This window comes from Microplitis demolitor, chromosome 1 (assembly GCF_026212275.2).
Source record: "Microplitis demolitor isolate Queensland-Clemson2020A chromosome 1, iyMicDemo2.1a, whole genome shotgun sequence".
Taxonomy (NCBI): domain Eukaryota; kingdom Metazoa; phylum Arthropoda; class Insecta; order Hymenoptera; family Braconidae; genus Microplitis; species Microplitis demolitor.
In genome coordinates this window covers 10,454,682-10,478,146 of record NC_068545.1, presented here as the reverse complement: position 1 = coordinate 10,478,146, position 23,465 = coordinate 10,454,682, and the positions used below count along the sequence as shown (strand labels likewise).

Here is a 23,465-nt window from a genome sequence, read left to right as displayed (position 1 = left end):
CCAAGTGATCCGAAGTTGGATTCCTAAATTAATTTTACAATCGAAACTGATTTACGTAAATCAAATACTTGATAGGATGTATTGATAATTTCTCAATCGATAAATTTGACAAAGGGTTTAAATCAGCAAAAATTCAGTCAAGTTTCTATCGAAGTCATCCCAAGTCCAATTCAAAAATGTAATAATAAATTAATTTTAGAATAGATACAGATTTACTAGACAAAAAGTTGGAGTAAATTCATGATAAAAGTCATATTTATGTCACGATCTGAGTTTCGTCATGGAATTCCGATTTAAATTCATCATGAACAAAATTTTTTTACTTCCTGCTAGGAAAATCGATGATTTTTAAAAAATTCGTTTCACCCTGATTTTCAAAAATCGAGTTTTCATCAGATGTCGACGTTTTGAGGTCCTAAGACGCTATTCTGACCATTTTTAGATTTATGCCCATGTGTGTGTCCGTGTAAACTATTTGTAACTTTTTAACTAATGACCCGATTTGGATGGTTAAGGTGGCAATCGAAAAAGCATGTTGGCCATTTACTTTTCTGAAAATTTTTGATTATTTGATCAAGTAGACTCAAAAATATTTGCGAATTACGAAAAAAAATTTTTTTTTCTTTTAGTTTTTTATTGATTTTTCAGAAACGATTCAAACGATCAATTTCAAAATCTAATCAGCTCTGGAACTTAATAAAACGCGTCGATTGCCGCCTCAACCATCAAAATTGGTTAATTTGTTCGCTAGATATTGTGGGAGAACGAAATGCTAAAAACGGTTTTTATTGAAAACAATGGCAAACAAAAGTATTTTCGAAGAGCTCGAAAATATATTCACAACGATGTTTTCGAGCTCAAGAAGCTCGAAAACATCGAGAAGTTTTGGGGCTGGCCCACAGGGTCAACCGATAGACCGATTTTTGAAATACTGTGCCGTTCGGAGTATACTATTTTTCAAAGTTTTTTTTTTCTCATTCAGCAAGTGAATTTTAAAAATTAACTTAGAATTACGTGTTAGTTATCTTTATAATCTAAAAAAGGATATTCGTCCGCACTTAAGGGAATTCTCAGACAGTGTCCTTGACTTTTATAAAATATCCAATGAATTTCAACTGCCCCTTCGTAGCAGCTAAATAGACAAAAAAAAAATTTTGAACACAAAAAAGAAGTTTCAATTTTTTTTTCTTTGACTTTTTTTGACAATTTTTGGAATTGTTTTTTCTCTTTTCCTCACTTTAGTGAATAACCAACGCAATAATGGAAGAAAAGTAAAAAAAATTATTTTTTCACTTTGATGATGATTACACAATTATAGGAACAAAACTTGTACCTTTAATTGTTTAGCAAAACTTTGATAGATAACCCCCGAAAAACTTTTCGATAGATCAATTTAAAAATTTATACGGTTATTAGGTGTATATTAAGCTAAAAAATTGCCCTGCAACAGTAGTCTTTCCATTGATATTTATAAAGTAGTAGTTGATTTATTGAAAAACTAAAAAAGGCATTTTCTTGTACTTACTTCTAATGAAAGTTAACAATAAGAAAATAATATTTTCCAAGAAATGATGAAAGGGTCTTGTAGAGAATTTATTCAAGTTTTTAACACCGCCCTCTAATTTACTGTGCGATCATTGGTACCTGAAACATCGATGATCGAATCCAAAAGGATCATTTTTCGTTTGAAAGCTGATATCTCAGCGACAAGATGTTGTACAAAACACCAAGAAAAATGCGAATTAAAGCATAATAAATTTGATAACCGAGCTATGCATTGGTTTAGCTAAAAAAAAAATTTTAACGGGCTGTGGGCAATTTGAAAAAAAAAAAATTGGAAATTTTTTGTCTCACGATATTTCTCATATTTGTGCAATAGTCGAAGCTCTAGAAAATTTTTGATCCAAACGCACCAAAACTAGAGATTTCAAGCTATAAAATGCTTTGTTTTGAATCTTGATACGATTATTTTTTAGGAAGTTACAGCCTTGCAAAAATCACTAAAAAATTTCTAAAATTTTTCTGTTCTTTCAATTTTTGGCATGAGTGTATTATTAGGGTGGGCCAAAAAAAAGAACTAATTTTTTTTTCTTTAGTTACCGTGAAAATATTGTTAAAGATGACGAAAAAAAAATTCTGGTAGTTTGAGCTCTTAATATTAATATTAAGAAGTGGCTCTTCGGGTTTTTTAAATTCCCATTTAAATAACATGGAAAAAAATAATTTTTTAGTTTGGAATTTTTTACCTCGGCAATGGCTCATTGTACGAATAAGCCCAGCATACATTTTTGTAGGGAATTTAACGCTCTACAAAAAAGCTCTCTTATTATTTTTCGATAAATCCATCTATTCAAAAGTTATTCGAGCTCGAAGTCAAGTTAAAGTAAATTTCGAGATCTTTTTACTTTTTCGGTGAAACTATTGGACTTATCATAAAATGTCAAAGAATCTTTTTTGTAGACGATTTTATTTCCTACAAATTATCTCTGTTAAATTTTCTTTAAACTTCATTATTTTTCTTAGTTATTTATATTTTAATGCCAAGCTCCTAAAAAAGTAGTTTTCTGATCGATTTCGAGAACTTGGCATTAAAATGGAAATAACTAGAAAACAATGCAGAGTTTGAAAAAAATTTTTCAATGATAATTTGTAGGAAATAAAATTGTCTACAAAAAAGATTCTATGACATTTTACGATAAGTCCGATAGTTTCGCCAAAAAAGTAAAAAGATCTCGAAATTTACTCTAACTTGACTTCGAGCTCGAATAACTTTTGAACAGATGGATTTATCGAAAAATGATGAGAGAGCTTTTTTGTAGAACGTTAAATTCCCTACGAAAATGTATGCTAGGCTTATTTGTACGATGAGCCATTGCCGAGGTAAAAAATTCCAAACTAAAAAATTATTTTTTTCCATGCTATTTAAATGGGAATTAAAAAAACCCGATGAGCCACCTCTTAATATTTATATTAAGAGCTCAAACTTTACCAGATTTTTTTTTTCATCATCTTTAACAATATTTTCACGGTAATTAAAGAAAAAAAAATTAGTTCTTTTTTTTGGCCCACCCTAGTGTATTATATCATTTAAGCCTCTGTATGAAGACGTATTGAATTATGTGTGAATAATTAAGTGAGCTAGTATATATTAGAATTTTAAACATGGAAGTCATTGAAACATTACAAGAGTTCATAACTACCAATTGAAATTTTCCAATTTACGTGAAAATCCTTGATCTAATCATCGGATCACAGAAAATAACTGAAATGTTATATATTATTTATCTATCTCCAATTTTAGTAAGGAAGTGATAGGTTACAGTGCACATATACACAAATATTCTTAAAAATTTGGTAGGGACAATATAGTTAGTTTTTTACGGAAAAACTGAACTACAAATCTTTCCCCGTTCCTTTAATCACGAATCTTTATAATTTTTGGTTTTCTTATAGCTACACATTTTAAGAATATAGTCTCTGAATTTGAAGTCGATCAAAACAAAACTCTCAAAGACGAAATTCGTATTCTTTTCCATAATTTCAATTTTTTTGTTTGTATATATAGATATACAGTTTGCATGGAGTGACCACTTCTCAATTTTTTTCAATCAGTTTCTTCAACCAGGGTAAAACTGTAGCTTCGATAGCTGCGGGCAGTCGGAAAGGGAGTGCAGGTTGTAACGGGGTAAAATTAAACTTATTCAAATAATTTAAATTTAAATTATTCTGGAATTCCCCGCGGTTGGTTAGTTATCGAAAATCGATTAACCCCGAAATCTAGTTTATCGACTGGTCCCCGGAAAACGCCAATTTTGGAGACTCAGTCTCCCTCCCTACTTAGGAACTTAGAAGAGTGGGAAAATTTACGAAAATGGCCGAAGGGTCTCGGGCTTAGATATTAGTGAGTGCACGAGGTGAATACACACAGAGTCGGACGGACCGGCAAGAAGAAGACCAAGCGAAACTACACGTGAAAGGAAAAGATCTAACTGCACATTATAAAAGAAAAAAGGAGAGTTGGAGATTGGAAGGACAAGGAAATCGGCAGGGAAGGATAGAAGGAAGGAAAGACCGTCACGGGGAATAAGAAAGGTAAATAAATTGTCGGCAGTAGCCACAATTTATTAACAATTAATTTTAATAATTATTAAGAATTTATTACTCGTGGGCAGTCGCCATTTCTAAGTCGTTCCGATAGAATAAAATTCTCGGCAGAAGCCAGAATTCCCTTTTGTAATTAATCGCGCGGTCCGTCGGACAAAAATTCTCGGCAGAGGCCAGAATTTTGAATTATAAAGACTAAAGAAATTTCTAGGCGTGGAGCCAGAAATTAGAATAGTTAAGTCTATTAATTTTTAATGTAATTTAATCGGTAATAATTAATAAGCAAAATTTGTATATATATCTATAAGAATTAATAAGATTAAGATAACCAAGTGCTGTGAAAAGTGATAAAGAATTGTTGGGAAATTAATTAATTAAAAATTAAATAGAATAAATTGATATCAGTAAAAATTAGTAAAATTGGTTAAGGAAAAATATAAAGTTAACGCGAAGAAAAGACACGAAATAGAGAGAGACAGACTGAGACGCGCGAAGTAGAGAGAGATAGCGTCAGTTACTCGAGTCAGAAACTATATTACTGGATAGATAAATTTTTACTGGAAAATATTACAAATTAATTAAATGATTATATAAAAGGGAAAATGGAAAGTGATTAAATTAAGAAAAATTAAAATGTTAGTGAGAAAAGTTAATTAAATTATATTCGGTGTGTGTGTGAATTAAGTCCAGTGGACAAGAGAAAGATAAGCTCAACGTGTGTGTGTGTGTGTGAAATGAAATAATTCCAAGGGAATTTTTAATTAAATATTTTGGGAAATAATTAGATCCAGGGGATCTGGCAAGTTGCCAAATTTTTATTTAAGATCCAGGGGATCAGGCCAGGGGCCAATTTATTATTCAAAAATTGTATAAGTCCAGGGGACTCAGTTTTAAATAGATCCAGGGGATCAGGCCAGGGGCCAATTTATTATTTTAAATTTATAAAGTCCAGGGGACCAAGTATTCAATGTAATAAAGTCCGGTGGACATCTTAGTAGTAAAATAATTATAAGTGAAATAAAACCCGGTGGGTAAAATTGTTTTGAGATAAATAAAATTTGTAAATTATATTAACAAAATATTGTGTGATAAATTTAATTCCTCATCCTATCTTACTCTCATAAAATTCAACGACCCTGAAATTAATTTAATATAACATCTCCGGTTCTGGAAGGCCGAGTCTTATCTTCCAGTGGCGCCCTTATTAACAACTATTAATAAAGGGGTCAAACTTGGCAAGGTTGAAAATTACCCTGTTACAAGGTATACAGTTTATCCACTTGGTGATCGTTCTAACCTATATTGTTCTGTTTTAAAGAATTTTTGTGTAAGTTGAAAAAAAAATTTTTTTTTTTTTTCATTTTCAGCATTTAGACTTTAAACGTATTTTCTTCGAAACTACTTTTTCAAAGTCCGCGAGCACTGCTTTTTAAAAACTACATTACCAATTTATTTCAAACTTGGTATACACTTTCTCCTTATAAAATATCTCCCCCCAACGTTGACTAAAACGTAGTTGAGGTCAACTCCTCTCATTGGAGAGGTCAATCAATCATTCGTTACCAATCTCCTATTTTCATAAGAAATGGGCCCGTGTCCCTTCTAGCATTGCCGCTAATTATTTGGTAATTGATCCTGTATTACCCGGTTCGTAAGGACCAGACGACCGTGTGACCTTGAGTTTATATATGCTAGGTGCATATAAAGGATCGGGATTAGTGGGGCCACGTTTTGTATGTAATGTACGCAATGATTTAGGATAATAAATAGATTCGCATGATAAACCACTTAATCAAATGTTAAATAATTAAATAGTATACCCGGTTAAGTTATATTCATAATAATAGAATTATTATACTTAGCTGATGACGATGTTAAATCAGGTTTTTGTTCATCCTTCTACCCATGGGTATAATTCACTACGCGATAGAAAGAGATAGCTGGCCGATGTGTGTGATTGCAATTATGACTATGGCGTCATAATTGCGGTAATAGACAATGAGAACAACTGCATCATTATCTATTAAAGAGTCTAATACTTAAACGGATGAAAGGATTAGAAAATAGGATAAGGTAAAACAAAGATACGCAAACCCCGACATTATAATTAATTAATATAATCATTTGATAATGTTGACTTAAACTAAGAAATAATTAAAAATATGAATTGGAAATAACTAACACATGATTGGTATATTTGATAAGTAAGTATATCAAAGAAGAAGTAATGAATCAAGAGGGTTTTCCACCTCCAAAATGGCGCAAATTTTAGTAAAAAATAGCAGTTTTTACTTTAAATGACCACAAAAAATAAAAAAATAATCAGAGAACTTTTGCATAAAAAAAATTACGTAATGTTGTTGAATCTAGACTTAATAATGTTCAAAAGGTTGTAATAAATTAGATCAATCCATACGCCTAAAAAAATGCGTAAAAAAGCGTTTTTTTTTCACGATTTAGCCTTTTAACCCCCCCCCCCCCCCCTAAATACGGCCCTGACACATGCACAACATATAAAATAAAAAAAGTTGTTTTCTATTGCTATATGATACCAACACAATATGAGATAGATCTAATGTCCTTTCTGGTTGTTCGGGATATCTAGGAAGACTGTTCTTTTCTTTTTCTGGCACACATCTAAAGCTCTTTCGTAATGAATGCCCAATTTGCTTGCTCGGTGACTTCTATAAGGAATTCACATTTTAAGCCTTCATCACAATGATGAATGAACATTGAAGAATTGATAAATAACTTACAAAACTACTATATTCTCTCGTTTCGTGATCATTTGTATGCCCTCCGGACACTTTACCTCGCCAAAAACAATCTTGACATAATTGATATGAGATACATTTTTGACACCGGTACCGAAATCCTGAAAAATTGGATTTGTGACACGCGTCACACATTATAGGATGAAAAACTGTAAGATAGAAAAATAGTAAGTTAAAAGAAGATCGAATGATATTTAAATTTATAATATAAAATTAAACTGAATAAGAAAATGTTAAATACCTGATTCAGCATTCGCTATTCTATGATACAATGGCAACCATATCAAACAATGAGGCCCAGCATCGGACATAAATGTATCGAGAAAATTGTTAACCGTAACCTTTGAATCCTAAAAATAAAAGTGAATAAGAAACAATTATTTTACGCAAAGCTTCGCAAATTTATTTTTGCTTCATCAGGTGACTATGATGTAAGCTTGACGGTATTAGTATTTTACATTATAATCGCCTGATGAAGCAAAAATAAAATTGCGAAAAATAAAAATGTTGGATATACAGATAAAATATTAGTATTGTTATGACGTTTAGCTCAAATTGTATTTACTGGTTTAAAAATTGAGTTACTAAGATCTTCTGAATATGGGAAAGACGGTGTTTCATATACCGCAGCAGGTAAAGATAAAATTTCTTTTAAATATTCGGTAAACTTCCAGTGCATCATATGTCCATTACTATCCGATATTTGAGAGTAAATATCTGGAAAGAACCGAAACTTTTGAATAAATCAGGCTTTATCCAAACTTGTCCTATAGTATGCAACTTACAACGGAACTTGTCGATAAGTTTTCCTGCACATAAAGTTGCTAATGCCACTTTAATTGAAAATACTGTTACCTTATTGTTTTCGCTTCATGAAACATAAGAATAAAAAAAGTTATAAGTACTGGTATAGTTATGCGAGAAAATGATTATTAATTATATTATAGATTATGACGTATTACAGCCACTGACGGGCCTAGTTAGCGTATGAATACTGTATTTTTATACTTGAATCATCACGGAGGATGAGAATAGATACGTGGCAGCAAGTGACAGCAAATGACAGCTAGTAGCTGAGTTACTGACGTCAAGAACGTCTCGTGACCGTCGTATAAAGTAACAAAATCCACTTGTACTGCTCGATATCCGACATTTTGAATGGCTGAACGTTTACTATAGGGCATTATTAATGAATTAACCTATTTGGAATATGACATTGATCCAAATAATTTTGGCATTGAAAATATAATGAAGCTATATGAGATAAATAGATTTATAGTAATCATTACGACAATGAGATTGAAGACCGTGATGACGATAATACTTTTAGCTACTATCAGAATAATCATACCCATCTGATAGCGACAACGTTAGGGAAAATATTTTTAGTAGACTCGTTGTTAAATTTTCGAAAATAGACAAAGAAATTTGACATCGTAAGAGTACCTTCCTAGAAGCCCGATATAATGACCTCTGTTTTGATGAAAGTGAAAAAAAAAAATACTGAGGAGAAATCAAGATATGAAATTTGAGAATACTATCCTGACAAAATAGCTGCTGAACCCCAGCCTTTATCCTCTCGCGAATCCAGTACTAATGACCGTAATTTATTCTGCACGGAAAAAAAGGAACTGTAATAAATAATGCTTGATGTCTAATTATTATAATATTTTTAGCAATTATTATTCATTCAAATAGTAAAATCATGGTTTCAATATTAAATAAATAATAATTATAAATCGAATGCTAAAATATACAGTTCATTTAGCTAAAATGATTATTTAAAACTATAAAAAAGATAAAGTAAATGCTGAAAAAATTTAACTTTAAAGATTAACTGCCAAAGTTTAAATATCTGTTGTTTGTAAAATAAGAAATTAAAGTCTCAAATAATAAAATACAAAGGATAGAAAATAATAAATTTAGGTAGACCGTTATTTTGTAAAGTCCTTTAAATAAGAAACTTTACTAGGAGTTGTTTTTAAATTCTAATATCAGTCAACAGTCAAATTTAATGATTTGAACGCGAATAAATACATTTTCACGGATATTTATTATTAAAGCAAGTGATAAAATATTGCCACTGAAACTCATGAAGATTGACTATGTGAAACTGTATATTATACTTCATCAATTTGTAAAAAGTATATATCAGCCTCACCAAATTTTATTGTTTGATGCAGTAAAATTCTATGCGCTACCATTATCAATTGAAGTCCGAAAATACCTTTCGATTTTCATACGCATGCGGTGGCCGAGTGCTCTAGTGTGTCAGGGACTGGACTCTGTTCGCGAAAGGTTCAGCGGTTCGAGCCCGTGAGTCGGCTGAAATTTACTGATGATTTTTCATATAAAAGGTCGAAAAACATACTGTACCAACTCAATCAGTTATTCATAATACAGACAAGGATGCAATCAATTAGATGCACGATAATAAGAAAATAGACAATGAAAGAAGGGAGAGGGAGGGGGTGAAATCAGAAACCCGAATGTAACCTTGTACTACAAGAGCAACGGTAAAAGTCAGAAGTAAATAATTCGAAATAAACAAATATAAAATAGAGCGAAAAAAAAAAAAAAAAAAAAAAAAAACAAAAACAATTTTTATTATTTCAAATAATAAAAATAAGGGTTCAGAACAAAAATTATTAGTATGGTTGCACAAAATAAAATAACGATCGACTATGAAATTATATATATCGAGTTGAAGATTTTTATTGCTTGGAAATTTATGATCTAAATTTTAGTTTTTACCATAGTCAGTCTAGAAAATATCATTCTGCCAATGGAACTACAATTCAAGATAATAATTTTTACTACTGGAAATTTAAAATTATATGTTTATCCTGTACTCTTCATTTTTGACCATAAGTATATTTTAACAGATCATTTATATATTTGAACCTTGTACCTTATAATATACAACAAAATCACATCCGGGCGCCGCAGTAATGTTTGAAACAATAAAAAGTATTGACAATTCGAGTAAATTTTAACATTTTTTTTTCCGTGTGGGATTTCATAAGACAACTAAGATCTAGTAAGTACCAACAACGAAATCTTTGTTTAATTTATGAATTTAATTAAGAAATAATATAATGTGCTTATATTTGCCGAGAATCAATCAGTCTAATGATCTATTTCAATGGTGACGATAAGAATTGTATGTATTCACACAACTTTTGCCAATTGCAAGAAGGTACTTGCCAATATCATGTACATTTATCGAATGCTATAAATGATTTTCTTGAGCTGGTAAAATAATTACCATGGAAAGGACAGGTTTGCCACCAAAAATAGTTTTACACTACTTTTTATCATAAAAATGTATCTCAGAATAAATATACAATTCTTACATATTTTTAGAAGTTTTGCTGGATCTGTGTCGATTAAAACCAATCTTCAAAGCATAGAAATTTTTTTTTTTTTCAATTAACAACTTTACTAATGACAGTAATGACTAAATACTCGGCTTATTTGAATAGCTCAAACTATTCAAATGTTTAGTAAATGTTTACGACAGTTATTATAGTATTTTATCTATCGAGTGCGATCGTGTTTAAGATTGCGAGTGTGCGAGTGTGAAGATTGGTGCCCAAGCCGAAGGCGAGGGTACCAACACACGAGCGTCTTAGACTCGATTGTACTAGATAAATACATTAGTTTTTGTGACAGATATTTGAAATTTACTACATTTAGTGCCTATAAATGGCAGGTCATAAATCTGCGTTTATTTATTTGGTAAGATTGATTTGAGTATTTGTTGAAAACTAGAGAGAAGTTGGAAAGTGGACGAATTAAAATGATAATAAATTTTGTTACAAGATGGCTCGTTAAGTTACTTCGATATTTTTTGGTCGTTTGCCATCGCACATGTAACCAAAAAATATTTTTTGATCCGATGATGACGTCACTATTAGAACGATTAGGTATCTTTTTTACCAGCTGTATCTTATCTAATATTTTTAGCTGCCGGCTATAGGCGCTAAATGTCGTAGATTTCAAGTGTCTGTCACAAAAAATACTTTTTAACAAGTTCTCAAAAAATTGTAGTCAAAATCATTGTATTAATAAAATTTCTGTCATACCCGCTCATATATGTAACCAATAACCAGTTCATTAGTAGGGCTGTTGTTGCATCAACTTTACATTGCTGATTTATTGGGACTCTTTTATTAAGTGCATGAAACAACGAAGATAATAAGGTTTCCAGTCTTGAAACACTTAACATGTACGACGATTCCAATGTGTTCAAACCATTTTCTCTAAACGCTTCAATAACATTCCAAATATCTACATTGTGAACTGAAAAAATGGGTGAAAAAATTTAATACATTAGACTTATAGTTAAATATTTTCATATTGTATTAACTAGTTCTTTTTATCTCAAATTACATCTCACTCTTTGAACTCGAAAACTCTAATCAAATGTTGTAGGATACAATAATCATCTTATTTTTTTATGTTTTTAATTTATTCCATCGTGATTAACCTGAATTTCAGTGTTTTCAATAAATGTTGATCAGAGTTTTGGGGCAAAGTAGACGAGGTATAATAAATTGAATCAGAAAAGAATTTTGGAAAATCCATTATTGCAAACCTATATCATTGGCGTTAAATTTTAAATCGTCAAGTTAATTTGGTAATTTATTATGGCAAGTATTCATGTTTTGTAATCTAGCAAATTTTGTAAAGCTTATGAAAAATTGACTTCGAGATTGGATACTATGCTCCGTAATCTAGCAATCCACGTTTTCATTTTTTAGAAATTTAAATTGCTTGGAATGAAACTAGTGAATAAAGTACTAATTTACTATGTATGTGCAACAAAAATAATTTTGATCGTCCAACTAGTTGAAAACAAAATAAAAATAAGAACTTTCTTTAACTAATAAAAACTCCGAATAATAATACAGTCTAGTAACACGGAACTATGTTAACAACCGGCCGGGAAAAAATGATCAGACCTAAACAGGCATGAGTCTTCAGACGTGATCAGATATGAACAGGCATGAGTTTTCAGACCTGATCAGACATAAAAAATGACCGGGTATGATTAGACCTAATCAGTTTGGTTAATGTCTTTTCATATCCGGTCATTTTTCATGGCTGATTAGGTCGAAACTCACCAATCATTTATTTTGTCAATTACACGGAGAAAAAATTATAGTAACTGTTCCTAGCACGTTTATGAAATATCATCCCATACCGTTATGGTAATGATTACTTGGGATTATGGGATATAGACCCATACTTTCTGGGAAGGTTTCCATAAATATGGTAACAATTCCTATCATTATGGTAACAAGTCCCATATCGCATGTGAAAAAATCATGGTGATAATTACCATACTCATAGGAATAGTTCCCATAAGCAAATAGGAACCAATCCTATAACCACATTGTAACGGTTCCTAAGCGTATATGGTAATGGTTACCATAATATTATGGTAATGGTTACCATAATATTATGGTAATGGTTACCATAATATTATGTTAATGGTTTGTCACTTAGCGATTCAAACGTGAATCGCTGCGCGCGCTTTTCCATCTCGCCGTGAATTTGACAACACCTCCTAGCTCAAATCAAGCGCATTTATCTATTATAATTTATTATTATTCAAATATTTATATTATTTTGATCGATTATTTTAGTATGATTTAATTATGGATTTATAGATATTATTTTTTATTATGTTTATATATATGTTTTGATAATTATTTTAAAAATTATGTACTTAATCGATATTTTCATTTCAGTTAGTAGCACACGTGCGCGTATGTTATAGATAAAAATATCGACCGAAGGGAAAGTAAGTCGATATAGTGGGGATAAAAATCAATATTTTTATCCAGCCACGTGGTGCACTAAATTAATTATTATTTTATTATTTGAAAGAGATAGTACCGATTATGTTTATGTTTATTGATAGGAAATATTATTCGATTTATTATTATGATATAACTCAGGTCGTGTGACAATTTTATATGTTTTATTTTAATTAATAATTTCGGGTCCGAGGTCATGAGAGGGGATAACACGTGAGTGTTTACCCTCCCTCGGAAAAATCAAGGAAAGATATAGTCAGAGAGGACCGGGATTTTGTGGTAGGACGTGTTGTTGTCCGTGATTTTTTTTTCTGAGTAGATTGTTCTGGCCCAGTTGCCTTAATGAAATAATTATATAGTTAAAAACTGTTTAATTTGAATAATTAGTTTTTTTATTATATTGAGTCAAAAGTATAGTTTGCATATCGTATGGTTGAATAGATCCAGAAGTAATTTTTGTCAACGCCGGTAAGTCAATTGTGTTATCATTTGTTGCATCGGCTATCGCTGGTCCTTCAGTAGAGTTGATCGCGGTATTTATTTCATAGAAAATTGACACTGAGTTATATTGTTATAATAAGTTGAATTCGTTCGGCGTACGTTCCATGTACGTAGACGCGTCGAGCGAATTCCTTGAAGGATTAGACAAGGATAGCAAGTGTGGTTCCTTGTCTTACACTAGTATTTCATATGTTATTTTAAAAGTATAGTTGAATATTTAATATTATTTCTCTAGGTAAAATTTATTTTCTAATTTAATGGTATGCAACCCAGTGTTGCCACATATATTGAGTACCCGTGTCTTTCTCTCCCCAGAGTAAATAATTTAAAATAAGAAAAGATTAGTATTATTATTTAATACAATTTTATTATAAAGAATTAAGCATGCTAATTATATTGGGTAAAAGTTTGTAATTTGTAATTTGGTTTCTCCAGCGGATAATTTAATAATATTATTTGAATTGAATTGATTATTATTGTAACCATTTGTTGAGTCTATTTAAATATATTTTGAATTGAATAATTTAGTAAAAGGAACCCAGTGATAGCCCATATTTATTTGTTTGTTTCCTGGATATATTTAGTAATAATTATTCCTTATTATTATTGTTTAATCATTATACATTTGTTTGGTTGTCATTCCACTTGGTGCATACATTCTCGCTCAAGAGTTTGTCCCGTGATCTCTCCCCTGATCGTTATTAGTTTTGTCCGTTTTGTAAAAACGGATTGGCGCCCTCGTGCACTAACCCAGCCTGAGGAGCTGGTCCAGGCACATCTTTAGTTTGTTTATAATTATTTATGATTTTTAGTAATAATTATTATTGTTATTTATAATTTTTAACTTCCCGCTAAGAAAATCGACGATTTTCAAAAATTTCGGCAAGTTATTGTTTTCACCCCGATTTTCGAAAATCGAGTTTTCATCAAATGTCGACGTTTTGAGGTCCTAGGAAGCTATTCTGACTATTTTCAGAATGATGTCCGAGTGTGTGTGTGTGTGTGTAAACTCTTTGTAACTTTTGAACTAATGAATCGATTTGGATGGTTGAGGTGGCAATCGAAAGAGCTTATTGGCCATCAACTTTCCTGAAAATTTCAGATTTTTTTATTGAATAGACTCAAAAATATTTGCGAATTACGAAAAAAAAAAAAAATTTTTTTTTTAGTTTTTTATTGATTTCTCAAAAACGACTTATACGATCGACTTCAAAATCTAATCAGCTCTAGTACTCAATAAAAAGCGTCGATTGCCACCTCAAACATCAAAATCGGATAATTCATTCGAGAGTTATCGCGGGAAAAAGAAATGGTGAAAAACGGTTTTTTCTAAATATTTTCGAAACGACTGACGCGATCGATTTCAAATTTTAATCAGCTCTAGAATTCAATAAAACGCGCCGATTGCCACGTCAACTATCAAAATCGATTGATTAGTTCAAAAGATATCGGCGTTGAAAAGTTAAAAAAATAACATTTAATGTTATTTTTTCCAGATAAATCATAATATAACGTACTAAAATATGCCTGAAATTATACCAACTCATCTTTTTTATGGTTTCCTTTGATCATATAATGTCATCGAGCTTGGTTTTTAGTTTAAATCATATTATCAACAAAAAAATCGATAAAACGTAGTTTTTAATATTTTTATCGGATATTTCATGTTTTATTGTTTCTTACATGAGTCAAAACTTATTTAAATCTTGATTTTGATCCCTGACATTGATTTCTGCCTCAATTCACTTATTTTACTGAACATAATCAGGAACTAAATTTTAAAAACCGCTTCATTGATGATTTTCGATTCTTAAATTTTCAAACTTCAGCATAACAGGTAAGTTGTTAGAGCTTGAAAAGATCGTAAAAAAACAATAGCATGTGATAGCATTTTCGAGCTCGAAGAGCTCGAAAATATATCGACACTAACATTTTCGAGCTCTTTGAGGTCGAAAACAACGGGAAGTTTTGGGGCTGGCCCGCAGGGTCAACCGACGCCCAAATTTTTTTTATACACTTGGGTAACCACATACGACTCCGAGTTTCTTTCACGTCTCCGTCGTGAAAAAAAAAACGGTTTACGTTATAGGTTACTATAATATTATGGGAATAGTTACTATAATATTATGGTAATGGTTACTATAATATTATGGGAATAGTTACCATAATATTATGGGAATGGTTACCATAATATTCAGAAATTATAATAATTTTTTTTTGTAATAAGCGTTTTTTTCGTATACTTAATCTTTTTGTGAAACTATATTACAATAAAATATTATTTTTGGTCAGATAAAAATTAATTTGTAAATAATAATAATAATAAATAACTTCATAATAATTTACACTGCAAAATTCTATAGAAAAAAAAAATTATTATAATTTCTAAATATTATGGTAACCATTACCATAATATTATGTTAACCATTCCCATAATATTATGGCAACCATTCCCATAATATTATGGTAACTATTTCCATAATATTATAGTAACCATTACTATAATATTGTGGTAACCATTCTCATAATATTATGGTTACTATTCCCATAATATTATAGTAACTATTACCATAATATTACAGTAACCATTACCATAATATTATAGTAACCATTACCATAATATTATGGTAACCATTCCCATAATATTATGGTAACCATTCCCATAATATTATGGTAACTATTCCCATAATATTATGGTAACGATTACCATAATATTATAGTAACCATTACCATAGGTACATAGTAACGATTACCATAATTCCATAGGAACTATTCCGATACCGTATGGGAATTATACCCGTAATTATAGGAATGGTTACTATAATATATATGGATGCCGTTCCTATAACCAACATTTCAAAAAAACCGGTTACCATGCAATATGGGAACCATTTCCATAATATATTGTAACTGTTACTATAATTTTTTCTCCGTGTATGAGCCTAAGAGACTCGTGGTTATACAAATCTGATCAGGTCGAATTATTATTTCTAGGTCTGAAATAAAATTAATTTCTTATTTTTACTTTATTGAAAGTTCCAAATATACATAAGTTTAAAACATCTAAATATTCTATAATGTAAATTAATTTTCATAAAAGTTATAAAACAGAGTATTATATGCAGTTTATAGTGGGCAATTATCTATGTAAACGACCAAATATATTAAGAAAATTTTTTAAATGTTTCGTGGGTACATTTATTCTAATCATTGAACTTGTAAATCATCAATAAACGGTATATTTTATTATTCAATTTATAATATAATTCGGCCATTATTGAAAACCTACTGTAGGGTAAATTCATCTGTGATTATCGCTAATTAAGTTTTTGGACTTTAATCCAACATGTCAGACATAAACAGGCATAGTCATGCATGATTATGTTTGGATCAATTTATAATATCAGACATGATCGTGCCTATTCAAAGTTAGTTAGGCATGAGCCAACATACCAGATCTGATTAGAGCTGGAGATTTTTAACCTTCCAGGCTCGATCAGCCATGAACAGGCATGGCCATGCTTGTTCAGACTTGAACCTACTTAACGCTTCACACATGATCATGTCTTAGTCCGGCATAGACATGCATGATCAGGCCTGAAATATTTAACGCTTCAGGCACGATCATACATTAACAGGCATGATGATGTCTAATTTCAGGCCTGACCATGCATGAACATACATGGTCATGCCTGAACATTTTTTCCCGGGAACGATTTGAATCGTTTTTTTTAATAAAGGAAATGAGATGAATTCCGTGAACACATAATGTGCGTTATTTGCGAGAAAAATTTAATAAAGAGGAGGACATGATTGACAAGCATGGGCTCCAAGTTTTCAAGAGTGAAACGATTTAGAAGCAATAATAATAACTCAAATTCCACTTCTCGTATATGCCACTTCAGAGCATTAATACTGCGTCGCGAATGTAATTGACTCAGTGATAAACAAAAATGCAAAAAATACAATAACGCAAAAAATTAAAGGAACAGAAAAATTTTATAAATTTTTTAGTGATTTTAGGAAGGCTGTCACTTTGTGAAAAATAATCGTATCGAAACTTTGAAAAAACATTTTATAGCTTAATATCTCCTGTTACGGTGCATTTTTATCAAATTTTTTGAAAGCTCTGGTTATTGTACAAACATGAAAAATACCGCGAGACGAAAAATTTCTAAATTTTTTTTTTTTTTTCGAAAAGCCCACAGATCGTGGAAAAATTTTTTCAACTGAACCAATACATAGGTCGTTTAGCAAATTTATTCAGCTTCAATTTAGCTTTTTTTAACCTCGTAGGACGATATGTCGCAGAGATATCAGCCTTCAAACAAAAAACGATTCTTTTGGTTTTGATCATCGAGATTTCAGGTACCAATGATCGCCCAGTAAGTTTGAGGACGGCGTTAAAAACTTGAATAAATTCCCTATAAGACTCCTTCATTATTAAAAAAAAAATTTTTTTTATTTTTAACATCCATTAGAAGTAAATACAAAAAATTGACTTTTCTCTGGTTTTTTAGTAAATCAACCACTGCTCTGTAATTATCGATGGAAAGACTAATGTTGCCAGGGATTTTTTTAGCTTAATGTACCCCTAATAACCCTGTGAATTTTCAAATTGATCTATCGAATCGTTTTTTGGGGGTGATCGATCGAAGTTTTATTAAACAATTAAAGGAACAAGTTTTGTTCTTTTAATTGTGTAACGATTATCAAAATGAAAAAATTATTTTTTTTTTTTTTTACTTTTCTTTCATATTTGCGTTAGTTACTCAGTAAATGTGAGAGAAAGAGAAAAAATAAATAAATAATAGCCAAAAAAAAAAATTTTTGATCACAAAAACAAGTTTCAATTTTTTTTTTCGTTTTCTTCGACTTTTTTTTGACATTTTTTGCAATTTTTCGTATTTTTTCTCTTTCCCTCACATTTACTGTGTAAAAAAAAAATTATTTTTTCATTTTGATGATCATTACACAATTAAAGGAACAAAACTTGTTCTTTTAATTGTTTAGTAAAACTTTGATCGATCACCCCCCAAAAAACGGTTCGATAGATCAATTTGCAAATTCACAGGGTTATTAGGGGTACATTAAGTTAAAAATGTTTCTGGCAACATAAGTCTTTTCATCGATATTTACAAAATAGCGGTTGATTTACTAAAAAACCAAAAAAAGTCATTTTTTTATTTTGTTTTTTTTTAATGGATGTTAGAAATAAAAAATTTTTTTTTTTTATAATAATGAAGAAGTCTTGTAGGGAATTTATTTAAGTTTTTAACGCCGCCCACAAATTTACTGTGCGATCATCGGTCCCTGATATATCGATGATCAAAGCCAAAAGTATCGTTTTTTGTTTGAAGGCTGATATCTCTGCGACAAATCGTTCTACGACGTTAAAAAAAAGCCAAATTGAAGCTGAATAAATTTGCTAAATGACCTATGCATTGGTTTAGTTGAAACAATTTTTCCACGGTCCGTGGGCTTTTCGGTAAAAAAACAAAAATTTAGAAATTTTTTATCTCGCGGTATTTCTCATGTTTGCGCAATAACTGGAGTTTTTAAAAAATTTTGATAAAAATGCAGCGAAGCTAGAGATTTCATGCTATAGAATTTTTTTTTTAAACCTCGATACGATTATTTTTCACAAAGTTACAGCCTTCCAAAAATCACTAAAGAATTTATAAAATTTTTCTGTTCCTGTAAGGGAGGGGTTAGGGTTTCAGCGAAAAAAAAAAAAAACACTTTTTTCACGGTTTTTTTCTCAAATATGGATCGAACAATTTTATTCGAACCTTTTGTACATTATTGAGCATACTTTTGACAATGTTCTGTAATTTTATCATGCAGAAATATTGAAGTATAAGCCGGTAACAGAGCTTTCCAGAGAACACCTTGGGATAAAAACAATTTGCGGTGTTCACTATAACTCAGTCGGAAATTATCAGAAAATGAAAAACCATGAAAATTCAGTCAACTTGTAATCAAATTTTCCACCCAACGTTCTCTGATACTTTTTTTTTTCATTCGAAAATTTTTGGCGGCCATTTAAGGTTGTTCGGACATTACTGCAACATTTAAAAAAAAATCTCAATTTTTAGTATGTTATTAATTAATGTCAAATACGTATAAATTAATTTTTTCAGGTACATGTGACGAAGAGTTTTCGCGTTATTAATTATTGAAATATCGTAATTTAACATACAGAGTATAGGAAATGTAGACGAAATGCCCTTGTATCAAGTTATGTAGTTGCTCCTTAGAAAGATAAAAAAACAAAAAACTTATCTCTTTGTTAATTAACTATCATAGAATACGTTAAAAATAATTGAAAAGTGTTCTGACGAATGATTAGAAAAATATTTTAATAAGAAGCACAGAAAATTCACAAAAATATCCATCCATTATGATGACCCGGGAAAAAAAAGTTCATATTTACCTATATAAGATCATGTATGAATCATGTATGATCAGATATGATTCATATATGTTTATATATGAGTCATACATGTTCATATATGAGTCATACATGTTTATATATGACTATATATAAAGGCAGAGAAATTTCTTCTGTCTTATATACAAATCATATAAGAGTATATATGGTCATGTATGATCGTATATTGTTGATTCCCCTGAATCATTAAATATAAAAATTAATCTAATATTCTCTTCTTATTTCAATAAATATTTTATTCTCTTTTAAAATAATACTAAGTGTAAGTTTAGAATGCATGTTTTCTCTTGAAAGAAAAGTAAACCAGTTTGAACTGAATTTTTATGACCTTAGGTACTTGGGTCGGTCAAAGGACATCTTTGACGTCATGAGGCCCAAGTGCTGTATAATTATAAGGCAATGTGTTTTTCTTCAAGATGAAAATATATATATTGTAATGGGACAGCTAGAGGTTCGACTGCTCAAATCGGTCGCGTCATTTTGGGGAGCCCCTCAGTTCACACATCACCCTTATCAACGCATATTCGCTACCCGATTCACCGAGACTCCGAAAGAGGCCCATGGGCCAGTGTGCCAAACATCCTAGACGGAAGATCAGGCGAGGTCACGTGGATGACCCCTCCTCAGATTTTATAGCTATATAAGGGCGAGCAATCAGCGATGAGCTCAGTTAATACGCAGTTAGCAGACACTTAGCATCTAGCAATCAGCTGGGAGATGTAGTGAAGGGCTGAGGACGCCTAGCAAGGTCCTTACTCTACACTCTCCAGCTCACTAAGCACACATTGCTGTCTATCTTTTGTACTAGTCAATTCGTTCTATTGTAAAGTCCGTTAATTTATTGCCAAGTCCGTTTATTTACTGAACTAGTCTAGGCAGTTTATTTGTTGTAAAAGTTCAGTCAGTTGATTTCATTTTAATCTATGTTATAAAATCTGTGCCATAATATCGAGTCGTCGCCAATGGTCTTGCAAAAGGGTCAATCAAGTATGTTGCAGTCCACGTCCAGAATGTCCTACGTAATTTGAAGATCATCGACGTAAGTCTACATGCAGTTAATTATAAGTTTGCCAAACGTGAAGTTATTTATATTTAGAATTGTTTAAATTTTATTTTTTAATTTTGTTGAAAATTACATATAAATCTCGGAATTTCATTTTGGCTTGTTGATAAAAATGATTAAGATAAATTATTTAAGTAGTTAAATTTTATTACAAGAAATATTCATATTGTATAAAATAAATTCTTCAAACCGATTATGTTACTGATGAGATCAGACCCAGGATCTCCTACCTACGCATATTAATACAATAATTCTCTTGGTTTTCCCTTATAATCTAAATGTCCATATATTCAGTAAATCACGTTTGTAAATAATCAGAACATTAATAAAATCAATAAATTAATATTATAATAAAGAGAATTACACTATAAAATAAATTTATTACACCATTCCCTCTATCCTGTAATCAGGTTGCGTACTCAGTCATACTAGGTATTTCAGAACCCAGTTGCTCATAATCGAAGCAGCCGGACAAGGAGGATTGCTCGAACTTCCTGGTACGAGGAAGCCAGAGTAAACCCTTACAATGTATATATATATATATTGTAACGAATGGGAAACTGATGTTTTAAAATATTTGAATAGCTAGAAAACAAATACCTTCATCTCTTGTTTTTATAGATGCGCGACTAAGTCAGTCAGTCTTATATTGACATCTTAACAGCAAACATCTGTATATCAATAAAATATATATCTCTTTGCTTTCTGTTACTGCTGTTAATTGTGGTGTTATTATTTCAAATATAAGTGTGTTTTTATTGTAGTGTATAAGTGATATTAATTTAAGATACCAGTCCCTACAATATATATATATATATATATATATATATATATATTTGTATTTACTTTTAAGAAGGAGAGGTTGTTAGGCCTCACTGTAAAATAGTTTTAGAAAATAAGTTAGTCTTATAAATATTACTCTCGAGTAAAGACATTTCTTTAAACGCAAACTTTTTAATAAAAAAAATTTTAAATTATAAAATATATTTCATTTTAAATAAATATTCATAGCCTATCCCAACATATATGATACAACATAAAATATTTTTACTCGATATTCAGTCTATATAAAATCATACATAATTGTATATGGGCATATATGAACATTTATGAAGATACAACCGGGACAAAAAAGTTCATATTTGGCTATATATAATTAAATATGACCATATAAGATTATACATGAATCATATATTTTCAAATATGATTAATATACGTTCATATATGAGTCATACATGTTCATATACGACCATATATAAAGGCAAAGAAATTTCTTCTAACTTATACCCAAATCATATAAGATCATATATGGTCATGTATGATCATATACGATACAACATAAAGTATTTTTACTCAATGTTCAGTCAACATAAGATAATAAATGATCACATACGGACATATATGAACATATATACTTACGCAACAAATTAAAAGAACAGAAAAATTTAATAAATTTTTTTGTGATTTTTGGAAAGCTGTAACTTTGTGAAAAATAATCGTATCGAGATTTATACAATCCATATAAGATTATATATGGTCATGCATGAGTATATATGAAGGAACCTAAAAATTTTTAAATGATGTTCAACTCATGTAAGAACAGATATGGTCAGGAATGAACATATATGATAATACATAAAATTTCTTGCAAGTTAACTTTTTATGAAATCAGATATAGTCAGGTATGAACATTTATGATAAAACTTAAATTTAAATTTAATATTTTTAATTTGCTGAAGATAAAAAAACTTCTGATTTCGCATTAGAAAACAAACTTGTCAAATATCATGTAAAATATCAATATATAAACTTATTTAATAGTCCCAACTATTAAGTCCATGGTCTGACAGAGTGGTACAAGCTGCCTTATCTGCCAGGAGATATTCCGCAAGTTGTTGAGAATGACCGTTGCCGTATTTATTGGAACGTGCCATTCGTAACAACGCGGAAAATCGATTACAATAAACCTGATATTGTGCTCTTCGATAAAACCGCTCGCAACATTTATGTTATTGAGTTTTCAGCTCCAGCTGAACATAACATCACGGTTAAAGAAGAGCACAAACACGAGATATATCAGGATCTCCTGTTTGAAATTGGCAAACTTTACCCAGGCTACCGTGTTCAGCTTGTCGTACTCATTGTTGGCGTTCTAGGAGAAATGATGCAGACTTTTGTGTCTGCATTGGCTAAAATCCCAACTTGTTTATCGCAAATTGAGTTTTTGGCATCGCGGATACAAAAAGCTGTCATTCTCGGATCCCTCCATCTCCTACGGCAACGAAACTTGGCCTGCTGCGCATGCTGATCATCTTGTTGATGACGCATCGCAGTAGTAATGATGTGGCGCTCAGGTAAGGCCCTCGGTAGAGTCGGACTACCGGGGATAACCCCCTGAGCATTTAACTAAAAACAAATAATACTAATAATAATAATAATAGTAATAATAATAGTAATAGTAATAATAGTAGTAATAATAATAATAGTAATAGTAATAATAATAATAATAATAGTAGTAATAATAATAATAATAATAATAATAATAATAATAATAATGATAATAATGATAATAATAATGATAATAATAATGATGATAATAATAATAATAATGATAATAATAATAATGATAATAATAATAATGATAATAATAATGATGATAATAATAATAATAATGATAATAATAATAATAATAATAATGATAATGATAATGATAATGACAATGATAATGATAATAATAATGA

General features: G+C 30.5%; 1 protein-coding gene across 7 annotated transcripts in view; it reads right to left on the bottom strand.

Moving 5' to 3' along the window:
- Positions 1 to 23,465, bottom strand: part of LOC103570417 (dystrobrevin beta) — a 156,714-nt gene that overhangs the window by 89,586 nt on the left and 43,663 nt on the right. For all 7 annotated transcript variants that reach the window (XR_008404454.1, XM_053742585.1, XM_053742581.1 and 4 more), the window contains 6 exons: positions 10,967 to 11,183; positions 7,664 to 7,746; positions 7,444 to 7,595; positions 7,120 to 7,228; positions 6,861 to 7,027; positions 6,661 to 6,788 (listed from right to left, as the gene is read on the bottom strand). Coding sequence is in view for 6 of the 7 variants with exons in the window: in XM_053742585.1 (XP_053598560.1) it covers positions 6,661 to 6,788; positions 6,861 to 7,027; positions 7,120 to 7,228; positions 7,444 to 7,595; positions 7,664 to 7,746; positions 10,967 to 11,183 (856 nt within the window). In the remaining variant the exon portion in view is untranslated. The remainder of the gene's footprint in view (positions 1 to 6,660; positions 6,789 to 6,860; positions 7,028 to 7,119; positions 7,229 to 7,443; positions 7,596 to 7,663; positions 7,747 to 10,966; positions 11,184 to 23,465) is intronic.